This window comes from Caretta caretta, chromosome 11 (assembly GCF_965140235.1).
Source record: "Caretta caretta isolate rCarCar2 chromosome 11, rCarCar1.hap1, whole genome shotgun sequence".
NCBI classification, from domain to species: Eukaryota; Metazoa; Chordata; order Testudines; family Cheloniidae; genus Caretta; species Caretta caretta.
Window position 1 is genome coordinate 45,662,375 of NC_134216.1, and position 19,875 is coordinate 45,682,249.

The 19,875-nt window shown below is 41.1% G+C and overlaps 1 protein-coding gene across 5 annotated transcripts in view; it reads right to left on the minus strand.

Moving 5' to 3' along the window:
* CCDC141 (coiled-coil domain containing 141) overlaps positions 1-19,875 on the minus strand; it is a 160,376-nt gene that overhangs the window by 93,438 nt on the left and 47,063 nt on the right. For all 5 annotated transcript variants that reach the window (XM_048870030.2, XM_048870029.2, XM_075117985.1 and 2 more), the window contains one exon: positions 11,742-11,861. In XM_048870030.2, coding sequence (XP_048725987.2) covers positions 11,742-11,861 — 120 coding nt within the window. The remainder of the gene's footprint in view (positions 1-11,741; positions 11,862-19,875) is intronic.

Below are 19,875 nucleotides of genomic sequence, written 5' to 3' on the forward strand. Positions count from 1 at the left end.
GCAAAGTGTTTCTAGGTATAAGCAAGAGATCCCCAGCAGCTGAGCCTGGGTTAGCCCTAAAGGACACATATAGCTTGCTATAGAAGCATATATTATCTTTCAAAACTTAAGACTGTGATTCATGTATGTATCTATGTTTACCTGCTTTAACCTTGTAAATAAGTCTCTGGTTTCCTTTAAATAGTTTATGATAGGATTGGCTACAAGCATTGTCCTTGGTGTGAGGTTTAAAGTACAACTGACTGGGGGTAACTGCCTGGTCCTTTGGGACTTGAAGTAACCTGAAGACTGCTGTGATTCTTGGTGTAAGGGATCATCTATTACAAAGACACACTCACCTGGGTGGTGAGATAGATCAGAGTACCCAAGAGACTGTCTGTGACTCCATGTTAAGGCTATTATAGTGCCTGAGGAGTTTACACTTGATATTTGGTTGGTGAAATCTAAGTATAGCACTCACAACTCATTTGGCGTTTGTGCCCTGGTTCCGAACAGTCTGCCCTGAGGTTGGTACTCATGGTCTTGAGTCACTACAGGCAGCAGTACAGATCTCAACTAAAAATTCACTGCGTTTTCTTTACAGTCCCTACAGTGAGTTTCTGAAGCATTTATATACTATTTTTAGTATGCAATTTTATAATTTTCTTTTTTATAAGGAAAAGTTTATCAAGGGCATGGAAACTCAGTGGAGAAAATCCTGGTCAGTTCTGTCTGTTCTTCAGCCTTCTAAGTGTTAACGCTATAAAAGTCTGTCACTTGGCAATAAAATATTTCTGTTACTTGTCACCACCAGAAAGAACACAAAGCTTGCCATTATCTTGACTTTTCAGTTTGACAAAGATATGTGAATATCTCTGACCCATTAAAGACACATGGCACTGTATACACCTGTGCACAGTGTGTCTCCACAGGTCATGCCATTATTCTCATTTTTCTTCTCACAGTAGTAGCCTTTTAAACTGTAGCTTTCACTCTTCCATTTGGAAAGGAAATTGAGCTCCTTCTGGATCCCTTGATTGATTTTGTTCTTTTAAGAGGATTAGAGCTGATAGACAAGAACGTGAAATTATTTTGTTATTTTTAAGATAAAAGCCTCAAACTTTTTCTTCACAAAATGCTGTGGGTTTTCAAAACCATCTCACGTAATTGCCTGAAGTAAGTAGATACACCTACTGCTTCAACTGAAGGAAAATATAAAAATCCCTAATGCCATGTCTATACGTACAGAGCTGCAGCTGTACCGATGCAGCGTGTCTGGCGAAGATGTTCTCCTGTCAGCATAATAAAACCACCTCTCTGCATCTCCATCTGTGTACCACAGCAGCTCCTCTGGTAGCTGTACTGCCCCCGGCCTGCTCCCCCCCAGCTGTGTCTTAGGCACAGCAGGAGGAGGACAGAGCCCCCCCGCCCCTCCAGGTAACATGGGATGGATTTGGGGAGGGGACAGGGAGAGTGTGGGAGCCCCGGGCTTGGGGGTGAGGAGTCACGTGAGAAGGTCATGTGCCCCTCCCTTAGCTGGTGGCTCCCGCACCTACTGGTAAGACATGGATTTTACTTGCACCTCTGGTCCTGCCCAAACAGAAGTTGGCAAATAGGTCTGTCCTAAACAAAGGACGGTGTGCTTGCCTTAATTTGCATTTAAGCAGTGAACAGAATCATCAAGCAAGAAGGGAAAGCAAAGAAAGTTCAAACAGGTTAAAAAATTCAGCAGGGAATATCCTTCCACATGGACTCTTGGTTCCCTGGATCTTAGCTGGAAATGCTTTTCAAGAGGGAGGACTGAAACTAAAAAGGAGAGACAAACACTCCCAGGCACCCCTCTCTCTCCCTTTCCCTGCCCATTACATTCACTGCACCTGAGGAAACAAAGGCAGCAGCTGTTGGATGCTCTGTGGGAGGTGTCCTGACCTAAAGAGTTTGGTCAGTGTAAGTCTGTTGAAAGCATGTGGTGAGAAAGCTTTTTGCTTTGAATTTAATGTAGTTTGTTGAAGTTAGGCACTAGTAACCATTTTACCTTTATTTTTCTTGTAACCATTTTTTACTTTTATGGCTCATTACTTGTACTCACTTAAAATCTCTCTCTTTGCAGTTAATAAACTTCATTTATTGCTTTATCTAATCCAGTATGTTCACGCTGAAGTGTCTGAGTAACTCCATTTGGTATAACAAGTTGTGTGCATGTTATTCCCTTAAAGGAATAATGGCCTCAGTATATTTGTACAGTCTAGGAGAGGGCTGGGCAGTACAAGACATATGTTTCTGGGGTGTGTTGGTAATATTGGTGATCATCCTGCAGTATAACCAAAGCTGGTAAGAGCCAGAGCATGGCTGATAGGCTGCAACACACAGAGAGACATAGCTGGGAGTGACTTACATGCTGGTGGCTGCCTGTGAGCAGCCCAGGCCGGAGGCTACAGCAGCAGAGCATTCTAAAGGGCAGCCCAGGATACAGGGCAGGGGTGACCCAGCTACTCATTAGTCTGGATTGTACCCTGGTTTGTCACAGACAGTGACAGAGTCTTGTCAACCTCTTTGGGCCTGTAAATATAATCTAAATACAACTGTGCTAAGGTGCGTCAGAGAGTTTTTTTAAGAGCAAATGAACTCTACACCACTCTTGCAGTGCTCCAGGATGGGCCTACGTATAAATCATGCTTGCATAGCTGGGGAGCTGAGGGACTGAAAACCCTTCCAAGAACTAAGGTCTCTACCACTAGAGCCAAAGGAGAAGTACTGATGTACGTATTTTCAATAAGTACCATTATCTTCTCTGTAGGCCCACACAACATCACATACTTGTAAAGAGCCCAATCCTGCAAATACTTATTAGATAGCCCATGCATAACTCTCTCTTCCCCACCCACTGTAGGGGACCCTTTAAAGGGGCAATGCCCCTTTTCTTCCAGCTAGCTGGACAAAGACCTGCTGTATGGAAGGATGCAGTGAGCACATTTTATTCTTGAGTTGATGGAATGCTATGATTTTTTCCAGGACGGTAACTAAGACAGTCTAAGTTATTGGTGCCTTTTAAAGGACTATTCAGACATTCTCCAGTTAACCACAAAGCTACAGAAAGTACACTTCTGGGTCTGATGTAACGTCCCCCTTACAGTATTTCTCCAACATGAACTGAAAGGATCTTCCCGCACCTTCCCCATATTATCTGACAGGAACTGGCATTTATGACAGTTCATACACTGACTTCTGAGGTGATAGAAACTACATTCTGAAGTTAATGCAGAACATTGACCATTTTTTAATTAGAACACTAATTGGACACTAAAGAGAGTTCCAGAGGGGGAAGTAATTCTAACTATAGTTATAATGATTCCAGAAAAATTCAATTTTATTTTTTTTCCTATTAGTAATGAGACTGCTTCCAGTTTATGTGCTGCAAAAACTGGTGCCGGCTTTTAACTGTGTAGAACATTAAAGAATCAGACACATAAAACAATCTGTTCATTAAAAGAAAGTAGAAGAATTTTGAAAAATTAATATAGTTGTTTTACTATTTGGAGACTTAAATAATTTCTGCTTTGAGAATTTTCAGCTTCAGAAATCATCTTTTTGTTTAAATTAGATGATATGCAGCAGTGCCTTAGTCTTATATAGTATTTTATAGCTTTCTTGGTTCATCTAGTTATCATCCCAGACAATGTGAGCTTGATTTACGAAAGCAATACTTTCTATGGGTGTTTTACAATTTCATTACGTATCACTGGTAAAGCAGTCATGATACATAATAAATGTTCAGTTCAAGCAACAGACTGGTCAGAGACTAGGAAAAGAATTGCACGTAGCAATAATTTTATCAGTTTGAAAACAACCCAGGTAACTTCAAAATACAAGGTGCCCAGCAAAGATAGCACATTTTTAATATAGTTTCTAAGCACGTGCTCCCAGCTGGAATTTACAACAATACAAGGTTCAATTCTGCCATTCAAAAAAGCAAACTCTCTTTGAGCATCTTGTAGCAGGCTGTGCTCCAAAATAGTTCTCCTCAGGTATGCTGCCATCCTCTCAAAAGTGTATTAGGCTGGATAGTTGTAGCACTTGAAAGTGTTGATATACATTCATATTCTTTCATTGTGAATGTAGACTTAATTCCTTTAGAGAAAAATATTTGTTCTACAGAAAGCAGTGTGAAATTCTAGTGTTCTATTTTTCCACTACTCTATTTTTTGGCTCAATGCTATTCAATATCTATATCAATGATTTGGAAGGAAATGCAAAAAAATTGCTTGATCAAGTTCACAGACGATACAAAAATTAGTGGACTGGTAAATGATGACAGGTCAATTAGAGACTGATATGGATCTCTGCACAAGCTGAACTCATTTGAATAACATGTATTTCAGTATAGCCAATTGCAAGTTCATACATCTAGGAACAAAGAATGTAGATCACATTTAGAAGGTGGAGGACTGCATCCAGTGAAGCAGTGACTCTGGACTTAGGGGTCATAATGGATATTATTTACGTCTATGCACTGGTGAGACCATTAGTGGAATAAAGTGTCCAGTTCTGGAATTCACACTTTGAAAAGGATGTTGAAAAATTGGAAAGGGTTCAGAAAAGAGAGACAAGAATTATTTGAAATAAGGAAAAGCTGCCTTAAAAAGCAAATGAGTTTCCTAAGTCTATCTAGCTTATCAAACATCAGGGTAAAAGGGATCTTGATCATGGTGTATAAGACACACATTGGGAAATTTCTGACAGTCGAGGGCTCCTCAGTCTAGCAGAAAAAGGCATTATCAAGATCTAAAGGGCTGGAAGATGAAGCTGAACAAACTCAGACAAGAAATAGGGCAAAAAAATGTAAGGGGAACGCTGATGGTAATTAGCCATTACAATAACTCAAAGATATGATGGACTCTCCATTGCTTGACGTTTTAAAATCAAGATTGGGTATCTTTTTGAGAAATAAACTGTAGCTCAACCACGAGATAAGGGACTGATGCAGGAATTACTTGGTGAAATTCTTTAGTATGTTGTCAAGGTTCCTCCCCCACTCTGAACTCTAGGGTACAGATGTGGGGACCTGCATGAAAACCTCCTAAGCTTACTTTTACCAGCTTAGGTTAAAACTTCCCCAAGGTACAAATTAATGTTATCCTTTGTCCTTGGAATATCCACTGCCACCACCAAACTCTAACTGGGTTTACTGGGAAACGTAGTTTGGACACGTCTTTCCCCCCAAAATCCTCCCAAGCCTTGCACCCCACTTCCTGGGAAAGGTTTGATAAAAATCCTCACCAATTTGCATAGGTGACCACAGACCCAAACCCTTGGATCTGAGAACAATGAAAAAGCATTCAGTTTTCTTACAAGAAGACTTTTAATAGAAATAGAAGTAAATAGAGGTAAAGGAATCACCTCTGTAAAATCAGGATGGTAGATACCTTACAGGGTAATTAGATTCAAAACATAGAGAATCCCTCTAGGCAAAACCTTAAGTTACAAAAAAGACACACAGACAGAAATAGTCATTCTATTCAGCACAGTTCTTTTCCCAGCCATTTAAAGAAATCATAATTTAACGCATACCTGGCTAGATTACCTACTAAAAGTTCTAAGACTCCATTCCTGTTCTATCCCCGGCAAAAGCAGCGAACCGACAGACACAGATCCTTTGTTTCTCTCCCTCCTCCCAGCTTTTGAAAGTATCTTGTCTCCTCATTGGTCATTTTGGTCAGGTGCCAGCGAAGTTACCTTTAGCTTCTTAACCCTTTACAGGTGAGAGGATTTTTCCTCTGGCCAGGAGGGATTTTAAAGGGGTTTACCCTTCCCTTTATATTTATGACATATGTACTATGCAGCATGTCAGCAGACTAGAGGATCAGAATGATCCTTTCTGGTCTAAAAATCTATGAATATATGTAATTTTGCTTCTAGCTAAGTTCCAGGAAGTAAGACATGTTTTTCTGCAGAGATTTGAGCTTCCTGTAACACTTTCATAGAGAGGTTTTATAAACATACATATTTTAAATTTGTAAAAGTACTAATAAAGGATACTTGATGAGGCAATCCCCTGAATCTGCGAGTGTAACAGCTGGCAAACCAAGCAGGAGAGCCCGAACTGTAATGATGATGGAACCTAGCACAGCATTTGCTGTGAACTATACCAGAAATGATGATCAGACGTACATCTGGAGCTGCTACAATGTAATGACCACCAAAATGTGATTTAGCATGAAGATAGCTTTCTCCAGTAACAAACGTAATCAGAACAGGATTGCATATACAGTGCAGAAATTTAAAATGTGGTGATCTCATCTGGGGAGAGCATCAGATTTTGGAGGCTGTCCTAAAAGCTGCAAAATATTGCAGATTCAAAATCCTGCAATTCAAGGTTGAGGCAATAGCTCTTCGGGGACATTTAAATAAGGGTTTAAAAGGTGGTAAAAAGGCTCATATTTAGGGTGACCATATTTCCCCGTCCCGCCCCCTCCCCGACTGTCACTGGTCACTTGAACCCTGCCAGCCCCCCACTTGAGGCTGTCGCTGGAACCCTGCCTGCCCCTCCTTCAACCCAGCCTCCCCACTGCATGGGGCTGACATCTTCACTTTCCCCCCTGCACATTCCTCCACACCACACCACACTTTTTTTTTCTTCTCCAAAAGTGGGTATTTGTCCCATTTGCTCTTGCCAACTTGATTGGTTGGCAACAGCAAATGGGACAAATGCCCTCTTTTGCCAAAAAAGTCGTGATGGCTGGAACAGGGCTTAAAAAAGGGACTGTCCCGGCCAAAACGGGATGCAGGGTCACCCTATACAGATTCATATATATGTGGGAAAGAGAGATGAAAGGGGAGGGCAGGAGCACATTTCAGAGACTTTCCTGACAGAGAGAGAGAGAGAGAACGAACGAAAATTGTTTTTGAGAAGTCCATTGGAGCTGGCTTTCATCAAACTGAGTTATGGTGTGACTAGTGGATCCTGAGATACAGAAATGAGGCTGCTACATCACTAAAGGGACATCACTGCAGTTTGGAGACAAGAGATGATAACCTTATATAAGATGGAAGGTTTCACAGAAGACTAGGGACTGGGGACTTACATATGCAAGGACATGTTCCACTGTGGAGTCACCAACAGGGAGGTGCTGTAGAAGAAATTGGGCTACTGAATATCTTTCTGCTGATATTACTTAGTCTGAACAGGGAGCACCTCTGAACTTGGTATCAGCTTATGTTTCAGTGTGCTTCTGCCATCAAGGCAAAACACCAGTATGTCTAGTGATGACATTTACTATGAGCCTCTACCATTCTAGCAAATTTTACAGAAACACTCATTTGAATACTCAAGCTGGAAATAAAATGTAGCAAAGTGTCAAATTTCTCTTTCCCACTGCTTGTAATATTATCAGCTTAGTACAATGAAAATGTAACAGATACACAGACCTGTAGCTCATCTTTCCGCAGTACATTTGCTGTGTGCAGCTTAAGCTAGCTTCTGTGTCTACATTTCACATCAGAAGCATGGCATATATTCCACAAGATCTACTCAGTGAACTTGATTTCCCTGAGCTAGAACATGCTGCTAACAATAACAACAGAAGGATAAAAGTAAGCTGCACCAAGTTATGACTCTGTACGGAAAGCTTCCAATGCTAATAGGCACTCTAAAACAACATTATATGAAGAATGAGATACTGTGGGATGATTCAAACAACCTGATTAGCTAATATATAGGGGAACAGTTATTTAGATAAGCAATAAATAAAATTATTTTATTGTGATAGTTCCTTGAGGCCCCAGCCATGGATCAGGGTCCACTGCTGTACAGACTGAAAATTCATACTTTATTATTTTTTAAAACATGGGTTATGGTATTTCTTCAACTGATATAGTAAATTGCAATAACAACTTCAGTGCATTAATGACTAGCTGGGTTTAGTGAGCCTTGATGGCACTCCAAACCATCAACTTCTCCCAGCAGGTTATAATATTCCTTTGGAAAGGCCTTGTGACTCAATCATTATTGTTTAACCCCATCACTCCTAGTATTCACAGCACTGTTCATCCTGCAGCAGAATGTGGTGATATGCCATTAAGAACCAACGTTTTCTAGACAAAAAACCTGTGACTTCAAATAGGATATATGAGGCACTTGGGATGGCATTAGGAGTGCATTTTTCCCTGCTTACCTGGTAGCACTGAAGCAGTTAACTATAAATTATAGAAACAAATTGATGGTCTATTAACCATCAAGCTTAAAGAAGATATAACTCCAGCCATTCAGAAACCTGGTCAGTCTTCAATCACCCTGACATCTGCTGGGAGATCAATATTGCAGTGCACAGAGAATCCAGAAAGTTTTTGGAGAGTGTTGAGGACAATTTCCTGGTACAAGTGCTGGAGGAACCAACTAGGGGCCATGCTCCTATTGACCTGCTGCTTACAAACAGGGAAGAATTGGTAGGGGAAGTAGAAGTGGGTGGCAACCTAGGCAGCAGTGACCATGAAATGGTTCAGGATCCTCACAAAAGGAAAAAAGGAGAGTAGCAAAATATGGACCCTGGACTTCAGAAAAGCAGACTTTGATTCCCTTAGGGAACTGATGGGCAGGATCCCCTGGGAGGCTAATACGAGGGGGAAAGGAGTCCAGAAGAGCTGGCTGTATTTTAAAGAATCCTTACTGAGGGTGCAGGAACAAACCATCCCGATCTGCAGAAAGAATAGCAAATATGTCAGGCAACCAGCTTGGCTTAACAGTGAAATCTTCTGTGAGCTTAAACTCAAAAAGGAAGCTTACAAGAAGTGGAAATTTGAACAGATGACTAGGGAGGAGTATAAAAATATTTCTAGAGCATGCAGGGGAAGGCCAAGTTACAATTGGAGTTGCAGCTAGCAAGGGATGTGAAGGGTAACAAGAAGGGTTTCTACAGGTATGTTAGCAACAAGGAGGTGGTCAGGGAAAGTGTGGGACCCTTACTGAATGGGGGAGACAAACTAGTGACACATGATGTGAAAAAAGCTGAAGTACTCAATGCTTTTTTTGCCTCGGTCTTCACAGACAAGGTCAGCTCCCAGACTGCTGCACTGGGACACACAGTATAGGGAGGAGGTGAGCATCCGTCAGTGGTGAAAGAACAGGTTAAGGACTATTTAGAAAAGCTGGACGTGCACACGTCCATGGGTCCAGATCTAATGCACCCAAGGGTTCTGAGAGAGTTGGCTGATGTGATTGCAGAGCCATTGGCCATTATCTTTGAAAACTCATGGCGATTGGGGGAGGTCCTGGACAATTGGAAAAAAGCAAATATAGTACCCATATTTTTAAAAGGGAAGAAAGAGAATCTGGGGAATTACAGACCAGTCAGCCTCACTTCAGTCCCCAGCAAAATCATGGAGCATGTCCTCAAGGAATCCATTTTGAAGCACTTGGAGGAGAGGAAGGTGATCAGGAACAGTCAACATGGATTCACCAAGGGCAAGTCATGCCTGACCAACCTGATTGCCTTCTATGATGAGATAACTGGCTCTGTGGATACGGGGAAAGTGGTGGATGTGATATATCTTGACTTTAGCAAAGCTTTTGATACGGTCTCCCACAGGATTCTTGCCAGCAAATTAAAGAAGCATGGATTGGATGAATGAACTATAAGGTGGATAGAAAGCTGGCTAGATTGTCGGGCTCAGTGGGAAGTGATCAACGACTATGTCTAGTTGGCAGCCAGTATCAAGGGGAGTGCCCCAGGGGTTGGTCCTGGGGCTGGTTTTGTTCAACATCTTTATTAATGATCTGGATGATGGGATGGACTGCACCCTCAGCAAGTTTGCAAATGACACTAAGCTGGGGCGAGAGGTAGATACACTGGAGGGCAGGGATAGGGTCCAGAGGGACCTAGACAAATTGGAGGATTGGGCCAAAAGAAATCTGATGAGGTTCAACAAGGACAAGTGCGGAGTCCTGCACTTAGGAAGGAAGTATCCTATGCACCACTACAGGCTGGGGACCGACTGGCTAAGCAGCAGTTCTGCAGAAAAGGACCTGGGGATTACAGTGGATGAGAAGCTGGATATGAGTCAGCAGTGTGCCCTCGCTGCCAATGCCAACAGCATATTGGGCTGTATTAGTAGGAGCATTGCCAGCAGATGGAGGGAAGTGATTATTCCCCTCTATTCAGCACTGGTGAGGCCACACCTGGAGTATTGCGTCCAGTTTTGGTCCCCCCACTACAAAAAGGATGAGGACAAATTGGAGAGAGTCTAGCGGAGGACAACAAAAATTATTAGGGGGCTGGGGCACATGACTTATGAGGAGAGGCTGAGGGAAATGGGGTTATTTAGTCTGCAGAAGAGAAGAGTGAGGGGGAGATTTGATAGCAGCCTTCATCTATATGAAGGGGGGTTCCAAAGAGGATGGAGATCAGCTGTTCTCAGTGGTGGCAGATGACAGAACAAGAAGAAGTGGTCTCAAGTTGAATTGTGGGAGGTCTAGGTTGGATATTAGAATCATAGAATATCAGGGTTGGAAGGGACCTCAGGAGGTCATCTAGTCCAACCCCCTGCTCAAAGCAGGACCAATCCCTAACTAAATCATCCCAGCCAGGGCTTTGTCAAGCCTGACCTTAAAAACCTCTAAGGAAGGAGATTCCACCACCTCCCTAGGTAACTCATTCCGGTGTTTCACCACCCTCCTAGTGAAAAAGTTTTTCCTAATTTCCAACCTAAACCTCCCCCACTGCAACTTGAGACCATTACTCCTTGTTCTGTCATCTGCTACCACTGAGAACAGTCTAAATAGTCTATTAGGAAATATTATTTCACTAGCAGGGTGGTGAAGCATTGGAATGGGTTACCTAGGGAGGTGGTGGAATCTCCATTCTTAGAGGTTTTTAAGGCCCAGCTTCACAACGCCCTGGCTAGGATGATTTAATTGGTATTGGTCCTGCTTTGAGCAGGGGATTGGACTAGATGACCTCCCGAGGTCTCTTTCAACCCTAATATTCTAAGTTCAGTCACCTTTCAAAAACTTACATTTTTATATGAACAAAGGTCTTGAGCAGAAAACAGGCCTGCCCCGTGAGACAAGTTCTCTGAATGCAACCAGTCTAAAATGGCACACCGAGCAATTTTCACTATATTGTACCAACACTTTAGAGAACTATTACATTTATATCAAAATTAAGTAACTGCAAGAGAGTTCTAATATTTATGCGCTCTTTCTTTACATTTCTACACATTTCTTTTTCATATCAACATAATCTTTAACTCTACCCTCATCATTTATGCAGCAGAGGAATAAAATTGTCCCATCATGTTATTTCAGACATATTGCTACAAATTCCTGTTGAAACCTACGTTATACCCACTTTGTTGCCAAGTGATCTGCAGATTTCAGTGACAAAGCGTTACAGTAATAGTGACTGGCCACCTATTCTTACCATTATCAAAACTCTCCCAAATTGTTTAACTACTTCCCTTAAGCCCTTGCAATGTTGTTTTTATTTCTAAATGACTCATCTATTTATTTGGCAACTATATTGAAGGGTGGTAGATAAACAAAATGTACAATTGCTTTATATTATCATGAATATAGGAAATAGCTATGCTGAGAAAAACGGTACCAAGAACATTGTGTGTGTAATACTAGCTGTATTTAAAATAAAACTTTTCTTTCTCATATACACAAACATATAGACTGTACACATATATTCTGTGTGTGTGTGTGTGTATATATATATAAAATATAAATGTTAGTTTTTTCGTTTAATATTTTGAATATTTCTTACCTTAGCTTTGAATTCCATTTCCTTGTGCTCATGAAGTAGCTCTTCATTTTCTGTTAAAGATGAGCCTAGATTTTGCTTATGTAGATAATCACTGATATCTTTCCTGTACCAAGATGTTACCTAGATAAAAAACAAAAATGAGATTTTCAAGAGTTGAGAAGAGTTTCAAAGGTTGAGAAATAATTGTCCAACCTTTTAGGTGTATTAAGTGAACCAATTTAGTCTTTCAAACAAGCCCCAATTTTAGATACATAGCACTGTGTTTTCATGTTTTAATTCAGAAGTTCATATACCTATATGAAATAGATCATGGGTCAAAGTGCACATATATGGGAATATATGTAACAAAACAAGACTTGTTTTCCATAAAGTATGTCAAATGATTTATCAATCCATACAGTGCGTGAGACTGAAGGAAAAGAAAAATCAGGTAGTAGTAACATGTGGAAGAAGACATACATAGTCTAAAATGGTAAAGAAATCATACATTTTTCCTAGGAAAAACGCTTTCATGTACAGCAGGTGACTATAAATTTGAGCATATTTACAATGACGCATAAAAAGCAATGACTAGATGACCTGATAGATCTTTTCTAACTATAACTTCAATAATTCAATGAAGCTACTGTACTGCATTATAGAGTAATCTTTTGTATTCCAAAAAATAATTACAGCTTGCTAGATTGACTGTAACAAGAATATTCAGCAAACAAATGCAGTAGTTAATGTATCTCATAAATTGCCCAGAATGACTTGCATCTACTTCTTCTGGATTCACAGTAGGTACTTTATACATTCCTTGTAAACAACACATGGCAAAGATCCCTGAGTGAAGCTTTGCATTTTAAAATAGTACTGGGAATCAGTTAGTACCTACGAGACTTGCTCCAATCTTTTCCAAGTTTTGCAAAGCCACCACCATATTCTATCTATCACATTTAAAACTCCTTTGTACAATAGGAAGAATGTAGACTTGAGAGCATGTCTCTAAGAATTTCCTGAGATCTGCTTCGGCAGAGGCCTTTTTAAAATTTTATTTTATTCTGTATTTTTCTAAAAACCAAAAGAACTTTTATAACAAAAAATGCTTTCAACACATCTGAAATAATACAGTGGGCAAATTACCTAAGGAATTCAATGGAGCTAGGAAAGTAAACAGATTATTAATGTAATTAAATTTTAATTTGATGGCAGAGTCTCAAAACTGTTTTCTAAAGTGCCTCTAAGTTATTTATTTATTTATTGACATACAGGGGACCTCGTTTTTCTGAACACTATGCTGGTGATACAAGTTACAAACAAAAGCATATGGGAGTTTTGTATGTGCCCTGCTTCAAAAAAATACAATTCATAAAATAATTCTCTTTTAATTATTTGAACAAAAACCAAGGCAGTGTAAAGTGAGAATGACTGTCACAAAAGCCATTCACATTTGGGAACGCACATGATATTTTCATTTTCAAGGGAGGATGAGCTTTCACAAGCTCTCATTCTCAGTGCAAGGTTTGTGGTAGAGGGGGACCCAAGTCACAAAGTTCAGATTGACACTTTGATCAGCATTTGGACCAGGCCCATCTCTGGAATACAGCATGACACTGGTTAGTTTGTCCTCCCAAAAATGGGGTTAGAGTTGTACAAGTCACCCTTTGATGAAGACAGACCTATAAGGAGGAAAGTTGATTATGTAGAATGAAGAGATGAGTGGAAGCCCAATGGAGTCTTGGAGTAATGTTGACATATCTGATCGAATCAAATCAAATTTAAAACGTAGGGATCAGACCAAAATTTTGAACCATGAAGCCTTTCCTTATCCCCCCAAACATACACTTCCCAATGCAAAATTATGAAAACATTTATACTGGAATAAGACGTACAAAACATGTACTTCGCATCTATGGAAATGAAATTGAAAGTGTATGCTACAGGGGAAAGAAGAATTTCCCTGTCAATTGAGGCAATTTTCTTTTCTATGGAAAATATTGGCTGTTTGCCAAAACAAACTCATGCTTCTATAGACTTGAGCAGAGGAGTAATAAAACCTTTACCTCTGTTACAGTAAGAAGCTCACCCCTTAGCCACTTGGCAATGTCTATTTTAATTATCAAGAGTATAAGCAGTTGGGGTTTAAGTACTGCAGATGTCAATGAGTGATATTAGCAGTGTAAGATCAACTCTTATGCAAGAGATATCTTTGGTGTTTTTTAAGACAGAAGCCCACAGAATTCTACTTTTTCAGAAATTTCTTTTTGGTAAGCTTTTATTTTTTGTGCACAAGCTACAGGGCATGTTGATTGTCTGATAAACAAAACCACTAATTTTTTTAAAACCCTGAGTGCATGACTGCCTTACAGCATGCTATTGACCACAATATTTGCTGTAAATTACCCATGAAAGTAAGAGTTAAAGGCATTCCTGTCGGTACCTGGAAACTGTTATAAGTTAAAATATGGTAAAATATGGAAGCAGCATCACTTGCCCCATAACCTCAACCATGCGGAACGCAATGCCATCCACAGCCTCAGAAACAACTCTGACATCATAATCAAAAAGGCTGACAAAGGAGGTGCTGTTGTCATCATGAATAGGTCGGAATATGAACAAGAGGCTGCTCGGCAGCTCTCCAACACGAGTTTCTACAAGCCATTACCCTATGATCCCACTGAGAGTTACCAAAAGCAACTACAGCATTTGCTCAAGAAACTTCCTGAAAAAGCACAAGATCAAATCCGCACAGACACACCCCTGGAACCCCGACCTGGGATATTCTATCTACTACCCAAGATCCATAAGCCTGGAAATCCTGGGCGCCCCATCATCTCAGGCATTGGCACCCTGACAGCAGGATTGTCTGGCTATGTAGACTCCCTCCTCAGACCCTACGCTACCAGCACTCCCAGCTACCTTCGAGACACCACTGACTTCCTGAGGAAACTTCAAATCATCGGTGATCTTCCTGATAACACCATCCTGGCCACTATGGATGTAGAAGCCCTCTACACCAACATTCCACACAAAGATGGACTACAAGCCGTCAAGAACACTATCCCCGATAATGTCATGGCTAACCTGGTGGCTGAACTTTGTGACTTTGTCCTTACCCATAACTATTTTACATTTGGGGACAATGTATACCTTCAGATCAGCGGCACTGCTATGGGTACCCGCATGGCCCCACAGTATGCCAACATTTTTATGGCTGATTTAGAACAACGCTTCCTCAGCTCTCGTCCCCTAAAGCCCCTACTCTACTTGCGCTATATTGATGACATCTTCATCATCTGGACCCATGGAAAAGAAGCCCTTGAGGAATTCCACCATGATTTCAACAATTTCCAACCCACCATCAACCTCAGCCTGGTCCAGTCCACACAAGAGATCCACTGCCTGGACACTACAGTGCTAATAAACAATGGTCACATAAACACCACCCTATACCGGAAACCTACTGACCGCTATTCCTACCTGCATGCCTCCAGCTTTCACCCTGACCACACCACACGATCCATCGTCTACAGCCAAGCTCTGCGATACAACCGCATTTGCTCCAACCCCTCAGACAGAGACAAACACCTACAAGATCTCTGTCAAGCTTTCTTACAACTACAATACCCACCTGTGGAAGTAAAGAAACAGATTGATAGAGCCAGAAGAGTTCCCAGAAGTTACCTACTACAGGACAGGCCTAACAAAGAAAATAACAGAACACCACTAGCCGTCACCTTCAGCCCCCAACTAAAACCCCTCCAACGCATTATTAAGGATCTACAACCTATCCTAAAGGATGACCCAACACTCTCACAAATCTTGGGAGACAGGCCAGTCCTTGCCTACAGACAGCCCTGCAACCTGAAGCAAATACTCACCAGCAACCACATACCACACAACAGAACCACTAACCCAGGAACTTATCCTTGCAACAAAGCCCGTTGCCAACTGTGCCCACATATCTATTCAGGGGACACCATCACAGGGCCTAATAACATCAGCCACACTATCAGAGGCTCGTTCACCTGCACATCCACCAATGTGATATATGCCATCATGTGCCAGCAATGCCCCTCTGCCATTTACATTGGTCAAACTGGACAGTCTCTACGTAAAAGAATAAATGGACACAAATCAGATGTCAAGAATTATAACATTCATAAACCAGTCGGAGAACACTTCAATCTCTCTGGTCACGCAATCACAGACATGAAGGTCGCTATCTTAAAACAAAAAAACTTCAAATCCAGACTCCAGCGAGAAACTGCTGAATTGGAATTCATTTGCAAATTGGATACTATTAATTTAGGCTTAAATAGAGACTGGGAGTGGCTAAGTCATTATGCAAGGTAACCGATTTCCCCTTGTTTTTTCCTACCCCCCCCCCCCCAGATGTTCTGGTTTAACTTGGATTTAAACTTGGAGAGTGGTCAGTTGGGATGAGCTATTACCAGCAGGAGAGTGAGTTTGTGTGTGTATGGGGGTGGGGGGGTGAGAAAACCTGGATTTGTGCTGCTGGAAATGGCCCACCTTGATTATCATGCACATTGTAGGGAGAGTGGTCACTTTGGATGAGCTATTACCAGCAGGATAGTGAGTTTGTGTGTGTGGTTTTTGGGAGGAGGGTGAGGGGGTGAGAGAACCTGGATTTGTGCAGGAAATGGCCCAACTTGATTATCATGCACATTGTGTAGAGAGTTGTCACTTTGGATGGACTATCACCAGCAGGAGAGTGAATTTGTGTGTGGGGGGGGTGGAGGGTGAGAAAACCTGGATTTGTGCTGGAAATGGCCCAACTTGATGATCACTTTAGATAAGCTATTAACAGCAGGACAGTGGGGTGGGAGGAGGTATTGTTTCATATTCTCTGTGTGTATATAAAGTCTGCTGCAGTTTCCACGGTATGCATCCGATGAAGTGAGCTGTAGCTCACGAAAGCTCATGCTCAAATAAATTGGTTAGTCTCTAAGGTGCCACAAGTACTCCTTTTCTTTTTGCGAATACAGACTAACGCGGCTGTTACTCTGAAACCCGTAATTGCAGAGTTATCTTAAGCACTTCCATGAGCGTTATCCCTAATCTTCGCCCATCCACCCACAAAAACATCTCATCCAAGTTTAGTGGTGCTTTAAACCCAGGATAGCTGGCTTGGCTGGGGCCATAGGCTAAAATCCAAATGGGGCTTTCACTTGGGATGGAAATCTGCCCACTTTGCAATGAGGACACAGACCAAACCACTCAAGTGTAGACAGTCCTCCAAGTACCTCCCCACAATTCCCTCCTTGTGCCCAGGACAGACAAATGCTCCCACGAGTCACTGGGAAAGCATCACAGAGTGGCTCAGTTTGCTACAGGGTAAAGAACCATGGGACATGCCCCCAGAAGTCTTAGTGACACAGATGAGCACAGCACTAGTAAGGATATAATATCCGGTAAGGCTTTGCCGTGTGGCTGCTCACACCTGGGCTAGGCTAATCCAGCTGTTCAGACTTAGGTACCAATCACCTGAGTTAACCCTGTAGTGAAGATAAAGATTGGAGACAAATAGAAAATATGTGAACAGGGAGGAGATTAGCTAGTTTTCTGTAACTGTCTAAAGTAAAACATGAAAGAGTGCTTTTGTTGAACAATTAGAGCTTTATACGCTGGGACACCAACAAAAATATACTGTTAGAATAATACCACTGTAGTTATACCAGTATAACTGTAGCGATATAATTATAGCAGTACAGTTCTGCCAGACAATTTCCCCATGTAGATAAGCCCTAAAATAATGCCAGCTAGAACAGGCGTTGTCAAACTGTGTCCAAAAAGGGCTTTTAGGAAGATCACACGGTGCCTGGACTTTCCCTGGTACAAGTGTAAATGCACTGGGGGTCCATGATGTTTTCAACAATTAGAGAAGGGGTTCATGGCATCAGACAATTTGAAAGCCAGTGAACTAGAACAGTATTGATTTTCACTTCATTGGAGTTTTGCAACAGGACAATTTTGCCAATACTGACCATAAATAAATAAATGTGATTGATTTTGTTCCATTATTCCACTTCTGCAAAACATCCCCTCTCTCCTATAACATAAAGAGCTGACTTGTTAAAATGAAAAGAAAAACTATTTTCAGGTGGGTCCTACCTGTTTGATTTCAAATAGAATAAGGAATCCAGCAGAGGGACACACAAGACCTAGAGCTCTTAGCTAAGAAGTTCTGAGCTTCACTCCTGGTTCTGATACTGACTCTTCTGTCATCCTCAAGTCTGCCTGTATTTCCCCTTCTCTAACGGGAAGACAACCTGTCTTGCTGTCTCTCACAGGAGTGTTGGCAGGGTTTATTAGTTAATGTTTGAAGATGAAAAGTCCTGTGTATTATTACTACTGATCCCAGTCAGATGATGATATGCAAAAAATAAAAATTGGTCTAGAATACAAGCTTCATTTTCATCAGTGATGGATCCATGAAAGGGGTGTTCTTGCATGAAACGTTTGCGTATGCATGAGTATGATCTCCTACAATTTAGTGCACTTCTTGGGAATCTGTCATTATACTCAAGGAACTGAGGCACAGAGAGTTTAAGTGACTTCCCGAGGTCACACATGTCTGATGAAGCAGGGAATTTACCCCAGGTCTAATTCCTAAGCTATCACCTTTACCTTGGGACCAGCCTTCCCCTCTGAATTTGGACGGGGTATCTAATAATTGTCTGGCTGTTCGGCTTTGCAGCTGCAAACCAACAGCATTGTACAGTAGCTATTTTTTCCATATAAATGTAAATTGATTTTTGGTACAGGTGCCAAAGGAAGACACTTGCTCTGATCCTGCTCTGATTTGAGTCCATGGGAGTTTTGCCATTCACTTCAGTGGAGGTGGGAGGAAGTCTGTTGTTGCCAAATCACATGTTTAATGCAAATGTATGGTACAGACATGCAGTAGTGACATTTAATCAGAATTTAAATAAGAAAAAACAAAGACGGGACAGGGCAGAAGCATAAAGGGGTTCTGCTCGGATTTTATCAACAAAAGGGATCTTTTTAAAAAGATGCTTAATTTTAAGACGAAATTATTTGATGTCACCATTCTTCTTTGTTACTCTGCAGCACTTCAGAAAAGTAATATTGTTAAGGAATTTCATTCCACGTTTGTGGGGTTTCTTTTGTTTGGATGGCAGAGACACTAAACCTCAATACTGCAGTGCACTGTGGCTGCTAGTGGCTTGTCACATAACTGTTGCGAAGGACCATAAAAAGATTGCAGAAATCAAAACCTAAAATCTGATCAACACACTAGTTGCTAAAAGTAATTCAAGTTATATATATTGTAAAGGTCCTGTTGTTTCCTGAACAGTGTGTGGAATCTTCATTTGACTCTGCAGGCAAAAGTTCAATGTGTTTTTCTGACCAAGAAAATGTTGCACATTTTAGTGCACAGTTTGATATTCTAAATTCAGAAGTTAACTATCAGCTAATGAGAAGAGCCTTTGACATTCTGAAGTGAACATTTCCAAACTTTTGTGTAAATTTTATAAATATTGGCTCAAGTAGCCTACCTAGTCTCATGGTGCTGCTCTTACAAGAATATGATAATTCTCAAGAAGATCTATGCGTGTATGCAGAGCTATGGGGTTACTCTGAAAAGGTCTCAGAGTTTGGTTTGGATTCAAACCCTTCCTATGCAAAGGACTGAGATCTGGAGTTAGTATTGCATAGATCCATGTTGCAGTCACAGTAAGGGGGACTAAACCACCAGTAGAAGAACAAATGACATCACAGGAGATGAGACAATTATAAATACACCAGTGTGTGTGTGAGTGTGAGTGTGAGTGTGTGTGAGAGAGAGAAATCCTGGCCCCAATTAAGTCAATCAGAAAATTCCTATTAACTTCAATCGGGCCAAGATTTCACCCCAGGTAGCTCACAAAGGATCATTTTAAACAAATCTGACTAAACAGATTTTAATAATTTAATTATGTTCAGGTCTATATATTCCTGCACTCAGGGTAAAAAGTAATCAATTTTTCATTTTTATGAAAACCATTTACAGAAGGCGCAGGGAGCACATCTGAAGACATATGAAGGTCCACTCAGGAATTTTATGCACATTTTTAATTGCTTATGAATGAGGTGAAAATGTCTAGGTTTGTCTCCAACCTGCCAA